At 41.0% G+C, this 21,615-nt stretch overlaps 1 protein-coding gene across 4 annotated transcripts in view; it reads right to left on the bottom strand.

Annotated features, from left to right (window-relative positions):
• Positions 1 to 21,615, bottom strand: part of LNX1 (ligand of numb-protein X 1) — a 261,445-nt gene that overhangs the window by 11,383 nt on the left and 228,447 nt on the right. For all 4 annotated transcript variants that reach the window (XM_029587604.1, XM_029587612.1, XM_029587615.1 and 1 more), the window contains one exon: positions 6,062 to 6,278. In XM_029587604.1, coding sequence (XP_029443464.1) covers positions 6,062 to 6,278 — 217 coding nt within the window. The remainder of the gene's footprint in view (positions 1 to 6,061; positions 6,279 to 21,615) is intronic.

The raw sequence follows: 21,615 nt of genomic DNA, 5'->3' as shown, positions 1-21,615 counted from the left end.
TTGCAGAAAAGTACAGTTTGGAAGCAGGAAGGGGAAGGATAGCAAGTGATTTAGGTCATTTTGAGTCTTCTGCAAATAGAATAAATTAAATAAATTACTTCTGAGCTTAATTGGTAGCATTGTATTTGAACTTTGTGATAATAATAATTTCTAGTGGCTTTAGTTTATTTTTATACCCTCAGCAATAAAAGTCTACAAAGGGAACAAAACAAAACTACATACTCCATAGATTTATAAATAATACATTTTGTAGTCTGAAAGAATAAGATAAGACACTTCATACTTCCAAGCATCATGTAAGCAAGCAAACAGGACCACAAGCAGGGATTCTGAGTGTAGAGGAGAAAGTTAGATTCCACAGGCTAGCTAATTTTACTTGCAGGACAGTTGAGAGAAAGGCAGGGATTTTGGCAGGTCTTTCTCAATTTTTTCAACAGGTACCAGAAGCTCCCAACAACTGAGAATGGCTGTATCGTGAAAACTGTTGCTTCTGTCATCACTTCTGCTTTCCAGACAGATGTCCTAATCTACAGTGAGGACCAGTTCAATGTAAAAGATATCTGCAGATTGACTCCCTCAGAAAACAGGTGGTGTAAATCAGAGAAGTGGTGAGATTGAGAAGCACCTGGGAGAATGAGGAGTACATTGCTGAAAGCTTATCCAGACATGAAAGAAGGAAATTTCAAGAAGAGGGGAAGGTGAAACTGGATCAAGAGAAGATAGCAGGACCTAGATTACTACAGCTTCTAGACCCTACACATGACTGACTTCCCTTGAGCTGAAGACTCGGTATGCAGCCCTGGAAGTGGAAGAGGGGAGAACATCCCAGGATGAGGAGGGACTGAAACATGCTAAGCTATGGGCTCAACCATCAATGTACATAGGAGGCAGGGTAGTGGTGGTTGGGGACTCGCTTTTGAGAGGTATGAAGGCATCAATCTGCCAACCAGATATTTTGTCCCAGAGAGTGTGCTGTCTGCTGGGTATCAAAATCCAAGACACTATAGAGATATTACTGAAAATCCTCAGACCTACTGACTACTATACGATGCTGCTCATCCATGTTGGCACAAATGCTACTGCTAAGTACCAGACAGATCATATCAAAAGTGATGTCAGGTTTCTGGGAGAAAGAATAAAGCAGATAGGGGTACAGGTGGTATTCTGGTGTTCTCCTTCATCCTCCCAGTCAAGGATAAAGGCCCAGGCAGGGAAGCTTGCATTCTGGAGATGAATGATTTGCTGCATGGATGGTGTTGAGAGCATTTTGGCTTCATGCATCATGGGAGATTTTTCAAAGACTGCTGAGCAGATGTGGGGTCCATCTGTTGAAGAAGGGGCACAGCATCTTCCATCACAGACTAGCAAACCTACTGAAGAGGACTTTAAGTAGGAACATCAGGGAGCAATAGAGTTGAAAAGCTAAATTAGTTGGACAGATGGGCAGACTAGATAGGCCATACAGTCTTTTTCTGCTATCAAGTTTCTATGTTTCAAATAATTGCCTATTTATACTGTAGCATGTTATTTCTCTCTTACCTACCTATCCATGATACTGTACTTATTTCTATATTATATATCCAAGTTGTATGTACTTATATCCTCATTATACATCCAAGTTGTAGCACCTCATTGAATTAAACTATTGTACCCCACCTTGGGCAAACAATCATTCAAAAATGCAACTAATAAATCTTCATCATAATAATCTAGGGGAGGTTGATCAGTTGGAATGTTAGTAGCAGATGCTTTTGACTAAGAAAAAATTTCATTTAGTTTAATTTATTTAAATGTATATACTGCTTTTCCAGTAAAGCCCGGAGCAATTTAAAACAATAAAAATAAATAATGCATGTAACACTTTAAAATAGTATAATAGAATGCTTCAAATTATAAAACCATTTTGAATCTTCTCATGATTAAGAACATAAGAAAATGCCAACCTGGGTCAGACCAAGGGTCAATCAAGCCCAGCATCCTGTTTCCAACAGTGGCCAATCCAGGCCATAAGAACCTGGCAAGTACCCAAAAACTAAGTCTATTCCATGTTTCCATTGCTAATGGCAGTGGCTATTCTCTAATCTCTAACAGGCCGATACAGTAAAGTGCGTCCGCGGTTACCCTGCTTCTAACCCGCTTTCTACTCACAATTTTGCCGCGTTAGCCCAACCCGCGATTCACTATCCCTTTTAACCCATCCTTACCACTTCTTTAAATCAACAGGTACCCCTTTCCACCCACGGCATGTATATGAGATGTAAACGATCGGATTAGCTATTCCCCCCCATTCAGTAACGCGCGCCCCGACTATCGCCTTTTTAACCTGCAGTTTAGCCGCGCGTTTAACCTGCTAATTTACCGCCTACCCCTACCCCTGCGTTAGAGGCAGGGGTAAGGGTAGACGGCAAACTTTCTCCCAAAAGAAAACCTAAAAACCTAAAATCCCCTCTTCCCAAAGCGACTGGACATGTAAAATATGTAAAACCTAAAATCCCCTCCTCCCGAAGCGACTCGACATGTAAAATATGTAAAACCTAAAATCCCCTCCTCCCGAAGCGACTCGACATGTAAAATATGTAAAACCTAAAATCCCCTCCTCCCGAAGCGACTCGACATGTAAAATATGTGAATAAGTGTAACCAACTTACTTTTTGCTTCTTTTTCAGCCCTTTCAGCCTTCTCTGCCGTGCTCCGGAGGGGGCAGCAGGTGGCAAAAGCGGCTTCCAGTGGCCCCCGCCGGCGAAGACGGACAAACGCAGGCCCGTAGTGCACGGGCGCTCAAGCCACTGAAAGCACATGGATGGGCGTGCGTGCTGGCCGTGACGTCATGCGCTTCGCTGGCTAGAGCGCCGAAATTGACGGGCACTCAAGCCAATGAAAGCACATGAACGTGCGTGCGTGACGTCACGGCGTACGTCACGCACGCACGTCCATGTGCTTTCGCTGGTTTGAGCGCCTGTGCACTACGGGCATGCGTTCGTCCATCTTTGCCGGCGGGGGCCGCTGGAAGCCGCTTTCGCTGCCGGCTGCCCCCGCCGGCTGCCCCCTCCGGAGGACGGCAGAGAAGGCTGAAAGGGCTGAAAAAGAAGCAAAAAGTAAGTTGGTTACACTTATTCACATATTTTACATGTCGAGTCGCTTCGGGAGGAGAGGATTTTAGGTTTTTAGGTTTTCTTTGGTTAAAGTTGGGATCCACTTCCTGGTGCCTGTTATTTGAAATGACAGTAAAATGGAAAGCGCCTATACAGTAAAATGGATTGCGCTTCATGGGCGCGCGTAGGACGCGTGTTGGACGCGGCTTGAATTTGCATGCGGTTTTAATACAGTATCGAGCGGTAGGTGAGCCGGACTGTGCGTGCGGCAAACGCGGGTGCGCCCGGCACTAACGCAGCTCTTCCTACCGCTCCTTACTGTATCGGCCTGTAAGTTAACTTAATAGCAGGTAATGGACTTCTCCTCCAAGAACTTATCCAATCCTTTTTTAAACACAGCTACACTAACTGCACTAACCACATCCTCTGGCAACAAATTCCAGAGTTTAATTGTGCGTTGAGTAAAAAAGAACTTTCTCCGATTAGTTTCAAATGTGCCACATGCTAACTTCATGGAGTGCCTCCTAGTCTTTCTATTATCCGAAAGAGTAAATAACTGATTCACATTAACCTGTTCTAGACCTCTCATGATTTTAAACATCCTTATCATATCCCCTCCTTAGCCGTCTCTTCTCCAAGCTGAAAAGTCCTAACCTCTTTAGTCTTTCCTAATAGGGGAGCTGTTCCATTCCCCTTATCATTTTGGTAGCCCTCCTCTGATTCAGGAGAAAAGATTAAATCCTGGCGTTTTGACCAGGTATATCAGATATAGGATATTTATTGTATGCTAGCTGTTACTTTTCTAGAATCCATTAATTTTTGGCTAATACTGGTTAGGATTTTAAGAACCTTTAAGGTGAAATTTAAAATCCCAATGTGTGCCAAAACTGGGAGATATGCAAATATGTTGGGCCGGCATGCGCCAAGCAGATTTTAAAAGACACCCGGATATGCATGTAAAATCCCGCTTCACACTCAAATGTTTTCCCCAAAAAGGGGTGTGGTGTGGGTGTGATCTGGGCAGGGCACCGGTGTTCCTGGATTTCACATTGAAACCAGCGTGCAAATGCATACACGCACACGCTGTGGTCCCCCGCCGCGGAACTTTACTTCTGCTATGGATGGCGAGTAAGTAATAAAATAAAAAAATCTAGGCAGGTCAGCAGGGTTTTAAGGCTCGGGGCTAACAGGGAGGAAGGGAGGCTGTTAAATCTGGGGGGGGGGGGGGGGGGGTTTGGAAGTCCTATCCCTTAACTAGGTGAATTGGGAACAAACTTGGAAAACGGCCAATGGTGTCGGCACATGTGGCTTTTAAAATCCCCCCTACTTACGCAGTAGAAGCGGTATTTGTGTGCTTAGGCGCACGTACCCTTAAAAGTTCATGTGCTCGCGTATGCTCATGCATGTTATAAACCAGCTGCATCCCTGGGCGTCAGCCAGCAAATGTGCACCCCTGTGCATCCGCGTTACCATCCCTGGTTATAATTATAGAGTTTTATGATGAGTTGGATTGAATTGATTGGTAGATGAGTGAGCTGGGATGAGGGCTTGTTAGATACAATAAACTTCTCTATTTAAAGAGTATTGGTTTTGAATAGTATTGCTTTATTTGCTGCTATTGTAGGAGTGGATCAGTAGGTTGTGATGAGGGTAGGAATGTTTCATATGTATATTTTATGATTTCTAACTCCTTTGAATGTTTTCAATAAGCGGATAAACAAATCCAAATAATTAAAATAAAATACATAATGAAAATCCTCCCCTCACATCCTCCCTACTCCTGCCATGTAACACAACAAACACTACAATTAATTACACAACAGCAGCAAAATCTCAGACTATCAAACTAAAAGGCTAAATCATCCGTACACCTTAATAAACAACCATGTTTTTACTTTTTTTCTAAAAGATCCATTCATGTCAAAGGGAAAGTGGTAACTGATTACAAAATAATTGTCCCATTAATGAAAGAATATAATTCCTAGCTCTCTGAAAATGAAGTGTTTTAAAATCAGGGATGGCCAGATAGTCATCTTGAGAGGAGCACTAAGGTTGTGAGAGTTCATAGGGCATCAAACATGCTCCTAAATATGAAGGACCTTGATTGTTCATGGCTTTAAATATTAGCATCAAAATCTTAAACCTGCTCCAGTCATCATTTGGTAGCCAATGTGGTCCAATCAGAAGAGGTGAAACATAGTCACTATCTCTAAGACCAAGGAGAATTTTAACTGATATGTTTTGAACTAACTACTCAATCCATATTGAGGTAATCCTACCTGACCAATAACGAAGTGCATGAATTATAGTGGTGACTTGTTCAGTCTCTAGGAAAAAGATTCAACTGGTATCATTCGCAGGAATATGCTGTAAACATGAACTCATAGGGAGGAAAATATAATTTAAAAAATGGCAGCCCAGGCTCTGAATAATCACACAGCTGCTTCCTGTGATTTGTAATTTACTTTTAGGGTATAAAGTGATTCTAAAAAAAAAAAAAAAAAACACTAGCAGCTCTGTTGCAGCATGCATTAACATCTGTGCAAAATTAAACAGTTAGCTGTATTTAGCTTACACGTGGCCTATCCAGTTTGGGAGCTGCAGAGAGGTGCAGGGTGGTCCCAACGATCTAAGATTTCAGGACTAAATTTGGAAAGATTCAAGCAAGCTGTTTCTTTATTCCCACACTGCCAGGCATGGCCTTCAGAACAGGACTATGCATGATCCTCTTTCTTTTTATAAGCAGATCTAAGTGTGCAAATGCATCCAAACAAACACTCACACACATAAATGTGTGTGTGTGTGTTTGTTACAAAGGGGGTTGGAATTTAGAGTAAAGTTCCTGACCAAGCCTGGATTTAATTAAGACAAGTCAGTGCCATGAATCAGCTCAAAGGAAAGCGCAGTCCAAGAAACATAAATCTTCCTCCCACTCATTTGGAGTACAAGGCTGTCCTCTCTGAACTTACCGAGGAAGCTTCAGCCACATGGCCCAGGCTGGTGACCACTCGCTGTCGTCTGAGCTGTTTTGATTGGAGCTGTTGGTCACATCTCCCTGGAGCTCACATTCTTTCATTTCTAAAGCTTTGAGCACTACAGATGAGGTTGTATTTTTCAACAGGGCTACTGCTTCACCACGGCTCATACCAGTCAAATCAATACCATTTACATTCAGCAAAATGTCACCTGGCATCCAAAAAAACGAAAAAGAAACCCATAATATCAGCAATTATAGGAAAGCTGTTATCTTCCTCTTTGTTCTATTTATGTTTCTTTCTTTCTTTCTACCATGGATTAGGATAAATAATTTTGAGTTTTCCTGAATGATACAGAACTCAAATAATGTACCTATAAAACCATACACTATGTAAAGCTAATCACTTACGGGCAGTTTTCCTTACCTGTTGTTGTATTTCATGATTGTTTAGCACTATGCTTTATTTATCTTTAATGTGAATATTGCTTTTATAATAGATTTATTTATTTTGATTTCAATTTTTCTATATCGCAAATCAATAATTTCTAAGTGGTTTACAAGTTAACATCAAGAATAACATTTAACAATAAATGTACATAAAGTTAAAAACAAAATAAAAACACCAAATAGCAAACAGACACCTTAAGACAAAACCTTAAGATCATATTATTAAAATAATAAAATCATAAATATATAACAGATAATAACAAAGACTCTTAAAACTAAAAAAAAAAAAAAAGATTAAAGCTAAATAAAACCACCCACACAAACGTAAGGAATGCACATTTAGGAAACCAATCTCATTATAGGGGTGACTGTAGGCATGGCTGCTTAGATTTAGGTGTCAAATGTTTGCTGAAATAAAAACGCTTTTACCAGCTTCCTAGATTTTAGAAGTGAAAGTTCTACCTTAGGCTTTTCAGGCAAAAGGTTCCAAAGCTGAGGTCCTTGTACACAAAGCAACTTTTTCCGAAATTTGATATGCACATACAGTACTGTGTAGTTCTGATCAAGTGGTAAGCAATGAAGGCCAGGGAACATGGAGAACTTCTTCTTGTGGTTAGAACCCCCATCTGATCCTACCCAACTTATATAACTTTGCAACCTTATTCAAGCTACTTTCCTTGCCTCTGTCTTCATTGTCCTTTTAATCACATTTACAATAGTTTAGAATGTAACGACTTCAAGGAAGGGCTCATGTAGAGTAATTTCCTTGTATTGTGTTGTGTATTTTGTGTGATCTAAAAATGCAAACACTATAAATGAAGCCGAAATTGCCATAGCTATCCCTCCCTACCCCACAAGTTTAATTGGCTAAATGGTGCAAATCATCACAGGGCAATTTGAATCAATGCAAAATCATTCCCTATCCTACCAGTAGTAGTTAAAGATAATTTTAGACTGGTTTCCAACCTGCCCTTTTTGAGTAAGGTGTTAGAAAAAGTGATGGCTTTACAATCACTGCCAGTTAGGCTTCCATAAGGCAATGCGTACTGAGAAAGTTTTGACAGCTTTGTTGGATAACACCTATAGGGAGTTAGAGTAGGATCATAATGTATTGATGATCTTTTTAGATTTAAAGGCGGCCTTTGATACAGGTAATCATAAGCTACTGCTATCACAGTTGAGAATGGTTGGGATTGCTGGGAAGGCTTTACGATGGTTTACTTCATTTCTTTTTAACCATTCTCAGCAAGTGATCTCAGGACATGTATGATCTTTGCCATGGATTTTGGAGTGTGGCATTCTGGAGGACTCCATATTCTCTATTTATTTGTTAAACCTTTCTATGGTCCCTTGTGTAATATTCTAAGATCAGAGGGCTGAGATTTCACATTTTGCAGATGATATCTAGATCTTCTACCCTATTACTCATAATTGGATAGAGCTGGAAAAATTGAACAAGGGCCTGGAGGCAGTAGCATGTTACTTATACAGGAATAAGATGAAACTGAATGTAGGTAAATCTATGGCACTTAGAGTGGAACCTAAAGCCTTATCATTGGTTTTCAGTTGGTAATGAAAGGCCAACAACTTATTTCTGATGTTTGACTTGGATTTATCCTTTCAGACCCATATTTCTGTTATGACAAAAGGGATATTTGGGAATCCTTGATTGATTTGACAGTTGAGATCATTTCTGTCCCCTAAGAATTTGGCTTTAGTTGTCCATGCATTGATTACATCTTGGCTGGACTATTGTACTGCTGTGCCTATGGGGCTCTTAGAAGTTGCTATAAAAAGGCTACAGCTATCTCAAAATACAGCAACTAAGATTCTGGTTGGAACAAGTTTATAAGGAGCATGTGACAAAGTACATTGGTTACCAGTTGAATTTAGGGTGCAAGTAATATTATTGTGCTCAGCTTTAAAATTCTTAGTGGTTCTTCCTTGGGTGTTATATTCCTCATAGGAAAGGTTACTTTGTGCCTTCATTAAAGGAAGCACATCTTCAGAGGACTAGGGGGAATTACCTTTTCGGTAATTGCCACACGATTTGGAATAAACTTTCTGGAGAATATTAAGAACTTTAATATTCTGGAGAACTTTCTCCAGAGTATTAAGAATTATGAACATTTCAGAAATTCGACCACAGTTTGGTTATTTCATGCTGATTTTCAGATGGGGTAGTGAGTGTTTAGCTGGTTTGAGGCTAGGTGGCTATTTGAGGTTTTGGGAGTTGGGAAATGTGTTATTTTGTTAATAATGGAATTTATATTTTTTATGTTTGATATTATGAATGGCAACAATATGTTAAAGGTAGCAAAATATAAAATGATTACATAAATGTTATTGTATTTTGCTGTTGCACATATCCAGGTGAATTTTCAAAGGAGTTATATATATAAATGTAACAAACTATTGTAACAATTTTCAAAAGTAATTTACCTGTGTTAAGTGCACTTAACAAGAGTACAAGCTATGATAATTCAATAGCATATATTGTAGCAATTTTCAAAATCCACTTAATGTGGATAAAGTACAGTTACACGTGTAAAATCCAGTTTTTAGAATATAAATGCTTTTAAAAATCATTCCCATTGTATTTTGCTGTTTGTATATCACTTCAGGTATGAAGTGATTAATAAATATGAATACATAAAATAAATATTCATAACAGAGTGATTGCAGAAATGGTAATGGGGCAGATTTTGAAAAGGTTACACGCGCCGGGCCTATTTTCAAAAGGGCCCGGTGACACACATAAAGCCCTGGGATGCGTGTAAGTCCTGGGGCTTGCAAAAAGGGGCGGTCCGGGGGCGAGGCGTGGGCAGGGTGGGATGGTCTGGGGTGGGGTGGGGCCAGAGGCCTCGGACACAGCGGCCATTTGCAGCTGTGTCGGAGGATTTCTTGCTGGCAGGCTGCTGGCGTGCAAAACCTGCACCTGCCTCCAGGCAGGCACAAAAGGTTTGACAAAAATCTTTGGGGGGGTTAGAGTAGGGCTAGGGGGAAAGGATAGGGGAAGGGGTCGGAAGGTTAGGTTAGGGAGAAGAGAACGGGAGAAGCCCGCGGCCGTCAGCGAATGCAAGGTGCACTAGTGTGCACCCCCTTGCGTGCGCCGACCCCCGATTTTATAACTTGTGCGTGTCTGTGTGTGCAAGGTAGCGCATGCACATGTACGCCCGCACGCTTGTTTGAAAATCTACCCCAATATGTTCTAGGTGCACCAAGACGCTTCAAAAATATATCAAAATATTACAAAGGCCCCAGTTATCAGAATACATCAGTATTTACATTACTGATGCAAAGCAAGTAAATTGAGTGGTGTACATCAGGAAAATTCAGTCCTGAGTATTTAAAAAAAAAAAAAAAAAAAAAAAGTCCCAGATGAAGGATGTGTGGCTGCAATTATATCATCTATAAAACTCATGGTGCCTCTGAATGGATGGGCCCAGCATTTACACAGGGCCTGTGGTGCCATGCTTTACGTTTGAATGAAAAATGGACTCTTTGAAGGCATTGCTGAGTCTGTAACACAGCACAGCGCAGTTAACCTTGTCCCCATGGTGTGCATCCAAATGATGCACTGGCACATCTAGTAGCCACAAAAATGCAGTTTTTGAATTAAGCATTTGCTATACTTATTAGGGGTGTGCATTCGTTTTGAACTTAAATGGAAAACGCAACTTATTTTTTTTTTTAACTTAAAAAAATGATGAGACGTAAACGATCGGATTTCCAACTTATTCAACATAGCTATGTTGAATACGTTGGAAATCGCGATTGTTGATCTAAATAAAAATTTAAACCCCTCACCCTCCTTAATCCCCGCCCCCCCCCCCAAGACTTACCAAAACTCCCCAAGCTGGCCAAAAATTCCGTGAGGGTCCGGGAGCGGACGCGTGGGGAATCACGTGACGTCGGCGTCACTCCGATGTGACGCCGACGTCACGTGGTCCATCGCGGTTCCGCTCCCGGACCCCTCGTTGGGCCCAAAAGGAACTTTTGGCCAGCTTGGGGGGGCCTCCTGACCCCCCCAAGCTGGCCAAAAGTGCCTTTTGGGCCCAACGAGGGGTCCGGGAGCGAACCCGAGGGGAATCACGTGACGTCGGCGTGACGCGGCGTCACGTGATTATGAACTTAAACTTTTGGTCTGCACATCCCTAATACTTATATTTGGCATTAACGTGGCAATTTTTCATCTAACTGGTATTTTGAATTCATAATGGATTTCAGATCTTGTAGAATAATTTCCCATCCCCACTGCTTCTCTTTCTACTCCAGCTGCCTGTGTATTCTGTCCTGCTAATGCAGGTTACTTTGAAACAAGATGGTGACCCAAAACTTTCTTTCTTGGTTGTTGCTGCTGCTAGCCATTTCAGCTGTCTAGAAACGTTTGGTTAGTGATTTTGTGCACTTGCTGTATTAAAGGGATAGCCATCAGGGTTGATAGAATGAGAAGGTCTGCCGTTTGTTTACAACTGTGGTGCAGTAACAATGATTTGCAAAAAGGAAGAAACAGAGACTCAGCTGCATTTTTTCAGGATCTGGCACAGAAGGATGAGCTACTCCTACAAATTCAATCACATATTTTTGTTGTTGCACCACAGAGAAAAATAGAAACCAACTATAGGAAATTCAAAAAGAAGATGATAGTGGTTATTATTATTTTTTTTTTAATTTTTGGAACATATGCACAAATCTAATTTGCAAATTGTATTGGTAATTCAAAGTTTGTATAGTGATTGATTTCTTTTACAAGCACTTTTCTCTTTCATCTGTTTACATTTGTTTCTATCCATTAATTGAGTACCTCACAATTGCCTTGCCCCACCCAGAGTGAACCATTATCTTAGGTGATTTCAATTTGCCTGTTGACACCATACCTTTATTTCTCCCAACTGAACATTTCTTAAACTCCATGCATGCTTTTGACTGGCAACAATGAATTTCTGCTCTCTAAAGTGGCCACACTTTAGATTTAATATTCCTAAACCCCACCGTCTTTAACTATAATCCTCATTCAACCAGGACCTCGGTTATCCCATGGTCATATCATTATACCATTAATACTACAATTGGATTTAAATACCCTCAACTCAAATCAGCAATCCCTACACTCTCTTACCACAGACGGAAATACATAGGCTCTATCTGAAAACGTACTCCCACTAATTAACAATAATCCTACTTCAGATCTGAATGATTTAGTAAATGAATGGGATATCGCTGTAACAGCTACCTTATTTAAGCTTGCCCCATATGGTCAGTAAACAAGAAAAGAACCACATTTGCGTCTTGGTTCACTCATACCTTATCCACTCATAAAAGAAAACTGCGTAAACTTGAATATAAAAGGAAAAAACAAAAAAAACTACCACCAATCGCATCCTCTATAACTCTGAATTATCACTATATCGTACAGCTGTCAGTACTGCAAAAAATAATTATTACTTAAAGTGTACACAACAATCCAACAACAAAGGAGTCTGTTAGGCAGTGGTCGAGGCAGGCAGAGTTCAATCAGAGACAGGAAGTAGGCAAAGATCAGTGGCAGGCAGAGGTCATGCAGCATTGAGGTCTAATCCAAAGACAAACCCAGAAGTCCAAGCCGAGGAGATGAGGAATGAAGAGGAAGATGAAGGATGAGGGACCACAGGAGCAGGACAACACGTTGAAGATAGTCATGGGGAAGACAAGAACTCAAACACAGACCAGGAAAAGAAGACAGGAACTCAGGAATGACACACAGCCAGGAAACAGGAATTGTAACCAGGAACCAGCAGAGGCAAAGCACTTTTCTAAAGGAGTCAACCTATTGCCGAGGCACTGAAGGGACCTCCAGGAAGGCCTTAAATACAGAGGAGGCTGCTGGATTCCCACCACTGGCCCTTTAAATTGCTGGCAGTCAGCGCGCATGCCCTAAGGGGAGCAGGGCAGGAATGGCGGCTTCCTGCTGTGAGTGCTGCACAGCGTGCTGTTGGGCTGTGGCGTGGCCTGTCGCTGCATTGGAGGAAGGAGGCCAGTGCCAGGGCATCGGTAGCTTCACGGGTGAAGGTAAGAGTGGCAGCTCAAGGGAGGGGCCTGCGAGCTGCTGAACACAACAGTTATACTTCCAGCTACATGGCCAAAGTGAAATGTTAGCTGAAATTAAATAAAAGCAAATAAATTTGGCAACATAATAATAATGGGAGATTTCAAGTACTCTGGTTTTGATTGGGTTAATGTCTCATCAGGACATGCTAGAGAGGTTAAGGATATATAAATTATGGGGCGGATTTTCAGAGCCCTGCTCGCCTAAATCCACCCAAAACCGGGCGGATTTAGGCGAGCAGGGCCCTGCGCGCCGGTGAGCCTATTTTACATAGGCCTACTGGCGCGCGCAGAGCCCCGGGACTCTCGTAAGTCCCCGGGTTTTCGGAGGGGGGCGTGTTGGGGGGCGGGACCGAGCGCAGCAGCGTTTTCGGGGCGTGTCCGGAGCGTTCCGGGGGCGGGCTCGGGGGCATGGCTACGGCCCAGGGCGGTCCGGGGGCATGGCCACGCCCTCCGGACCCGCCCCCAGGTCGCGTCCCGGCACGCAACAGGCCCGCTGGCGCGTGGGGATTTACTTCTCCCTCCGGGAGGTGTAAATCCCCGGAGAAAGGTAAGGGGGGGTGTAGACAGGGCCGGGCGGGTGGGTTAGGTAGAGGAAGGGAGGGGAAGGTGAGGGGAGGGCATTAGAGGATTCCCTCCAAGGCCGCTCCGATTTCGGAGCGGCCTCGGAGGGAACGGGGGTAGGCTGCGCGGCTCGGCGCGCGCCGGCTATACAAAATCGATAGCCTTGCACGCGCCGATCCCGGAATTTAGCGGATACGCGCGGCTCCGCGCGTATCTACTAAAATCCAGCGTACTTTTGTTGGCGCCTGGAGCGCCAACAAAAGTACGCCTATTCGCGGTATTTGAAAATCTACCCCTATAGGTATTTAAGAGATGTGGTGGAAAGAAGAAAACCAATAAGACACTGATACCAGGGTATAAATTATATATAACAAATTGGTGGATTATATTAGATTTTATTTATTTATTTGAATGTTTTATATACCGTTATTCCATGTGAGAATCACTAGTTCATAATGGTTTATAGGAAAAACATTCATAAATAAAATGAGTGTTACAATGTGGATAGACAGTCATAGAAAAGTAAGTAATACAATAGTAGACTTCTAACATAGGAACAGAGTTAGATTAAAGGGGTTAATGAGGGGGGTTATTGTATAAGAAATTATATAGGTTATCTGTTTCATGGGGAACTGGGTGTTTCAGTCAAGTAGAAGGCATTTTTGAATAGCCAAGTTTTTAAGTCGCTTTTGAATTTCTTTTTATCTGCTAATGTTCAAAGTTCTTCAGGCATGGAATTCCAAAGTTTAGGCCAATAATTGAGATCACTCTATCTCTAGTTAGTGTTAGATGAGAGTCTTTTAAGTTCGGGATTTCTAGGAGGCCTTTGTTCTGTGATCTAAGAGTTTGCGGGGGGATGTAAGGTTTAAATGTTATTCCTAGTAGATTGTGGTTGTTCAGGCTAATGTTGTTGAATATTATAGTTAGAACTTTATAATGTATTCTTGATTGTACTGGAAGCCAATGTAGAGCTTATATTGAAAATAGAGATTAAATTGATGGAAGGGTGGCACTATATGTAAAATATGGCATTGAGTCAAAGATGATAAAAATCGTACAAGAAGCAAAATGCACTGTGGAATCCTTGTGGATAGGAATTCCATGTATGATGGATAACAGTATAGCGGTGGGTGTATACTTCCAGCTACATGGCCAAAGTGAAATGCTAGGTGAAATTAAATAAAAGCAAATAAATTTGGCAACACAATAATAATGGGAGATTTCAAGTACTCTGGTTTTCATTGGGTCAATGTCTCATCAGGACATGCTAGAGAGGTTAAGTTTCTAGATGCCATAAATGACTGACTCATAGAACAGCTGATCCTAGAACTGATGAGAATGGGCAGCTTCTTCAGATCTAGTGCTCAGTGGAATAGATGACCTGGTACAAGGGATTACTGTGGTGGGGTCACTAAGAAATAGCGATCATAATACAATCAAATTTGTCATAAACACTGGAGGGAGGACATTAAGTAAAATTACTATGGTAGCATATAACTTTTAAATGGGAGACTATGCTAGAATGAGAAAATTAGAAAAAAACTAAAAGGAGATGTTGCAAGGGTTAAACGTTTGCATGACATGTGGACATTGTTTAAAAATACTAGCAAAATTTAACTGATCAGTAGGAAAATGCAAAGATTGAGAAACCCCCCCCCCCCCCAATTCCTCATACCAGAGCACAAATATATTAATGTAATAAATCACTATCATGTATTCAATATGCTCTGCTAAATGGATTGTAGCATTGTGTATATCATGTTATAATCATAGGTCAGAAGTGCATCTTCATTGCATTTTCTTTATTTTATAATATGCATGCAGATAAAAATCATTTATCTCATGTAGCACTTTAAATTGTCCTTAGAAGCCTGACACTGGACCAGGGTTTCCAGAGAAATAAATTCTGCATCAGGAGTTCTGAGTTGCTCTGCTTTTAGACTATTTCAAAATACCATTTTGGAAGTCCAGATAAAAATGTATTCCATACCTTAACAAAGGTTGAACGAAGACCAAACCAGTGTAGTTTAATGGAGAAGCAAATGAGGAAGTTAAAGCTAAAAGTACATTGTTAAAAAAAAAAAAAAAAAGAAAAGCAGACCCAAATGATAAAAATAGGCAAGAACATAAGCAATGGCAAGTTAGAGGTAAAAGAGCAATTTGACAGGCCAAGACGCACTTTGAGAAAAAGCTTACCAATGAAGCTAAAATTAACAATAAAATATTTTAAAGTACATTTAAAGCAAAAAGCCTATGAGGGAGTCAGCTGAGTTGCTAGATGACAGTGGGATAAAAGGGGGGTGCTCAAGGAGGACAAGGAAATAGCAGAAAAACAGAATGAATTATTTGGCTTTGTCTTTATAGAGGTGGTTGTTGGCAACATTCCCACAACTGAAACATTCATTAATGGCAGAGTTTCTGAGCCACTACAACAAATATCTGTGACAATAGAGGATATAATAGATCAGATTGACAAACTAAAGAGGAACAAATCACTGGGACTGGATGGAATCCACCCAAGAATTCTAAAAGAACTAAAACATGAAATTGCTAGCCTGCTAATAGTAATCTTTAACCTATCATTTAAAATAACCATGATTTCTGAAGATTGGAAGGTGACCACTATAATGCAGATTTTTAAAAAGTGATCCAGGGAAACTATAGACTAGGAAGCCTGATGTTGGTACCCAGAAAAATGGTAGAAACTGTTCTTTAGAAAACAAAATCACTGCCTATATAGATAGACATGGCTTAATGGAGAAGAATTTACATGATTTTAGCAAGAGGAAGTCTTGTCTTACCAATCTTTTAGAATTTTTTGAATGGTAAATAACACAAAGATAAAGGTAAGCTGATTGATATAATATACTTGGATTTTCAGAAGGTATTTGAGAAAACCTCCCATGAGAAACTCCTCAGGAAATTACAAAGTAATGGGATAGGAGGCAGTGTCCTGTTGTGTATTAGTAACTGGTTAAAAGGCTGGTAACAGAGTAGGACTAAATGGTCAGTTTTCTAAATGAAGAAAGGTCTTTAGTGGAGTAGCACAAAGGCTTGGATTTATCAAAATGCACTAAATATCACATGCAATAGAAAAAGGGTTACAGACCATGTTTATTATGAGAGAGAGACAGAGACTAGCCATAATGCCCCCAACACTAGATAGATATTTATTTCTCTATGGGAGGCCCTCCTAGTAACTCGAGGTGAGGTTTAGGTATTAGTGTAGGGGTTAGGGGCCACTTTGACATTCAAAGTGAGACGTACAAACAGAACAGTGCTCTCTTGTGAAGATTTGATGACCCTCAGAGTGAGGAAACTCACTCAAAGATGAGATTTGTGCAATGTTCTCTCAACCTAGCTTGCATCAAAGTGCAAAAAAGTTATCACAATTTGCGGTAACTTAGCACCAGCCTGGAGAGCTTGGCTAGTGCTCCGGGAGCTAAAAACGGTAAACCCATCCCACTCCTCCTCTTTTTCAGATTTGCATCACACCATACGATATGGTGCTATCGCATGCGTTAAAGGGGTTTTCGCATGCGATAAGCCCTTAACGCATGCGAAAACGCCTTATAGCATTTTGATAAATGACCCCCAAAGATAGGTACTGGGACCTGTGCTATTTGACATATTCATAAATGATCTGATAAAGGTAATGAAGAGTGAGGTGATCAAATTTGTAGGTAACACAACATTATTAAAAGTTGTTAAAATGGCAGAGAATTGCAAAGAACTGCAGAAGGACCTTGTGAAACAAGGAGACTGGACAACTGAATGGCAGATGAAATTCAATGTGGAAAATTGCGAAGTGATGCACTGGAAAAAATAATCACAATTACAGATATACGACGCTAGGTTCTATACTGGGAGTTATTACCCAGGAAAAGGACCTTGGAATCCAGTGTGCGGTGACAGTAAAAAAAAAAAAAAAAGCAAACAGAATGTTAGGAATGATCCAAAAAAGAATGGAGAATAAAATGGAAAATATCATATTGCTTCTGTATCAATCCATGGTGCAACTACACCTTGAGTATTGTGTGCAGTTCTGGCTGCCCCATCTCAAGAAAGACATAGTGGGACTAGAAAAGGTCAGAGGAGAGTGACAAAAATGAAAAAGTGGATGATGAGAGCATATGCAGGCTAGGGCTCTTCTGCTAGGAAAATAGATGGTTGAAAAGGGAGAATGATAGAAGTTTATAAAACCACCAGTGGGTTACAATGGGTAAATAAAGGACAGTTAGTGTCCCTCAGCTTTCTCCATAGGACAAACAGGTCGATTCCTAAAGAAAAGAATAAATGGATATAAATCTGACATTAGAAATGGCAACATTCAGAAACCAGTAGGAGAACATTTCAATGTTCCAGGTTGCCATATTTCTATAAAGGAACTTCAAAGGGCCACTCTAGCGTGAAACTGCTGAATGGGAATTCATCAATGGATCGATGCAGTAAAGTGCGCTCAGGCTGAGCGCACTGTTAGCCCCCGTTTGGCCGCGTATTTTCAACGTGCTATTTTTACCCCTTTTACACTAAGGGGTAATAGCGCGTGGAAAATGCGCGGCCAAGCCCCCCAAAACAATAGCACCTGCAACATGCAAATGCATGTTGATGGCCCTATTAGTTATTCCCATGTGATCCAGAAAGCAAAATGTGCAGCAAAGCCGCACATCTTAATTTCAGCAGGCACCAGGAAAGTGTAGAGAAAAGAAGAAAAAAAATGCTTTTCTGTACACCCTTCGACTTAATATCATAGCGATATTAAGTTGGAGGCCCCAAAAATAAAAAAAATTAAAATTAAAAAAAAAAAAAAAATCTGCCCACGGCCTGCGAGTTGGAAGATGGACACTCAATTTTGTCAGCGTCCGTTTTCCGAACCCGTGGCTATCAGCGGGTTCGAGAACCAACCCCGGTAAAATTCAACGTCGGCTGTCAAACCCGCTGACAGCCACTGCTTCTGTCATAAAGGAGGCGCTAGGGATGCGCTAGTGTCCCTAGCGCCTCCTTTTATCGTGGGCCCTAATTTGCATACGGGCCGATACTGAATTGCGCGCCCAGTACACTGGCCTGTGTGTGCATCGGGAGAGCGGGTGCTCGCCGGTTTTCCAGCGACTTTTACTGTATCGGCCCGCAAGAAACTTAATACCATCATCCTAGATCTGAACAGAGACAATGGCTTCATGGCACACTATAAATGTCTATGAACTTAACTGTTGTCAGATCATTCTGTCTTTTCACACTTACCTATTAGTAGGCTGGACTATAATACTATTAACACTCTCTTTCCATACCCTATTCTGCCTAATTCAGTGTCTTCTCTTTGTTCTTTATCCTCCTTTCCCCACCATTCTCCAAATATTTTACCCACCTCTTGTACTATATATACTTCACGCATCTGATGACATGACTCTGTCCTCTAAAGCATATGCCTTAATAAATTGGTTTGTCTATAAGTTGCCACTCTCTCGTGTCATTTTTGCTATTCTAGGTTAACATGGCTATCCCTCTGATGAATAGACTAAGGCTCTGTAAAGGGGCAAAGGGGAACCAGCATTGACAGGAGTTCTCCAAGGCATCATCAGAGGTGCAAAGAAGAAAGCTAGTATGGGAAGAATACCCCAAGGCTCCAAAAAGGGGAAATGGTAGCAGTGGCAAAAACCCTTGATGGCAGCATGAGAGGCAAACCTGCACCAAATGTGACATCAGCATCATAAAGCACCATGAAGGAGGAACAAAACAGAAAAGGTGGCAGAAAAAAACCCAAGGCACTGATAAAAGGGATAAAGCAGCACTAAGAGTGGCATCAAGACACCAAATCAACATGAGAGGTGCAAAGTAGCCCCCCAGAGTAGAAGGAACACCTCATAGTTAAGGTTTGAGGTGTAGCAGAAAGAACCCCAAGGTATAAAGTCTGTGCATCGCAGCAAGGCTAAGTGGCACAAAGACCCCAAGGTGTAGCATGAGGGGCAATATCAGCAAGGCAGAGTGGAATGGGATATGTCAGTCATTCTGTTGAAGCACTTGCCAAATGTCAGATTCAGTATAAGAGAATGAACTATGATAAGTATAATTTTCTTGACATAAACTCTTATTATATTCCCTGCTTTAACATGATAAAGCTGCTGAATGGAATTTTGATTTTCATGTGCAATGGCCTTTCTGAATGAAACTGTTATCACATTCAGAACATGTAAATGGTTTTTGAGTGTGGTTTGGTATTCCTGGTAACTTGCGAAGGTTGCTTAATTTAGAAGGTTTTTCCCATATTTTGTAGCTGAACTCCTGCTGCTCCGTTTCCTGATTTTCTGGTTTTGTCTGAATTCTCTATCAATATTGTAACTTTTATCTCATTCAGAAAATTGAACTGGTTTCTCTTGAGCATCTTTTCTCTTGTGCCTGTATTTCTTTCTTATGACTGAGAGCCTTTTATGGACATTCCCATCCCAGTAAAATCAACCATCAAACAGGATGGGATAATCAGGAGAGGGGTAGAAGAAAAATAAGAAAAAGAAATATAGAACAGGTTCCATGATATAGAAAACTGTGTCTTTTGCCTTTTTTCACATTTTTGTTATGGGGACAAAACACCCCAATATAACAAACCAAGAAGAAAGCTAGTATGGGAAGAATACCTTAAGGCTCCAAAAGAAGGTATCATCAACAGTTTTCTGGTAACTTATGAGGGTTGCTTTATTAAGAAAGTTTTGTCATATTCTGTAGCTGACCTTAAGCTGTTCCATTTCTTGTTTTTCTAGTTTCATTGATTTTCATTGTATGGCAGCTAGACATGAGGCTGTAAGTCCCATATGGTGGTATTAGGGGTATGGAAACTGGGCAAGAGGCAGCAAGTTCATAATAGGAGAAACTTGTTTATTTTATCTTTTTTCACATTTTTGTTCTGGGGGACAAAACACACCAGTGCAACAGGATGGGAGAACCAGGCTGGGATCATTGTAGAGGAATTTTAATAATACAAAGAGCCATAAAATAGGTGAATGGGGAGGATAACATTTTTTAAATTTTCACTTTTGTTTTCTGGGAAAAAAAACAAGCACCACAATAAACCAAGAAACGAACAGCAGCAAAGAACATGGAGGCACCAAAAACTCCCATGCTCATACATAATAGGCATAACAGCAAGGAGTCCACAATCTGCAACACCTCATCTTCTATTCCCTTGTCCTGACAGAAGTTCTCCAACTTTTCCTCCAGAAAATTTACTATAGGGATAACATCGCTAAAGGTGGAATGCAGGTCTTCCATGGTATCCTTGAAGGGATTCAGGATATTTTGCCATGAGCATCTTGACTACCCAATCCTGATATCCCAGGAGGCAATTCATACCTATCCCTATTTCCTGAGATAGATCATGAAGGGTCTGCTGCTGCTCCACTAACCTCTGCAGCATTCCAGTGAGTGCTAATATCAACAATGAGATGCTTGCAAGGCATCCCAAATTCCTCTTGCTTTTTCCAGAGAAGTTGCCCCATTTTCACATTTCTATGAAAGTAACATGCTATTTTCCTGCATTTCTCTAAAAGCCCTGGCAAGTATTCATTCTCATGGTCCTTAGACCCCAGCCACAAGGCAGCCTTCATTGCCAGGTGTAGACTATGTGCATAATATCGGATACCCTGAAAACACCCATTGGTTTTTTTTGGTTTTTTTATTTTATATTTCTAATTTTCAAATTACATAATTCAATAATACAATTGAACTTATAAATAGGAAATAAGATGCCATTGTTACATTGGAACATATATTAAACAATTAAATTAAATTTTTATCATACTTATTTCCAACATACTATACTAGATACTTGGGGAGAAATACTAAGGAAGTACATCATCAATAATACTATAATCAAACAGAAAAAAATAAGGGATTAGCAGGATTTACAATTTTCCCAATTATACCTGGGAAAACACCCATTGTATATTGCCTTTACCACATTTTGACATTGTCAAGACCATTGTCAAGAACCCTGCCTGAAGATTCCTGCTTTTCTGGCCTAGCTACCATCCTCTAGCATTTCTTTTAGCTGATAGAATATTGATCGAGGTATGGGACTCATCCATTGACTGGGTGTGTAGCAAAGTTCACCTGCAACTTGATGCTTGATGCTCACTAGAGCTACTGTCTATCCTTGCCTCCACCAGGTTCTACCAGTCTGTCATCAGTGAGAGAAAAGAGTGCATAGTATTCATGGAGGTCCAGGTCTCACTGGTGAAATGCATGCTACTCCCCTCTGCCTTAGCTAGCAGCACTTGGATGTGACTATGGCACTGGTTGTACAGACTAGGGATGATCTTCCTACTAGAGGTGGTCCTGTAGGGGATTATGTAATTTAGCACTAACACCTGCAGCAGATGCTTAAATCACACATCCTCAACTACCTGCAGGGTCTAGTTATCAAGGTCAATCACTTCCCCAAAGCTCCTCATTACAAGT

Source organism: Rhinatrema bivittatum, chromosome 1 (genome assembly GCF_901001135.1).
Source record: "Rhinatrema bivittatum chromosome 1, aRhiBiv1.1, whole genome shotgun sequence".
Lineage (NCBI taxonomy): Eukaryota > Metazoa > Chordata > Amphibia > Gymnophiona > Rhinatrematidae > Rhinatrema > Rhinatrema bivittatum.
The sequence above is the reverse complement of the archived record's forward strand: the minus strand, read 5'-3'. Positions and strand labels throughout refer to the sequence as shown.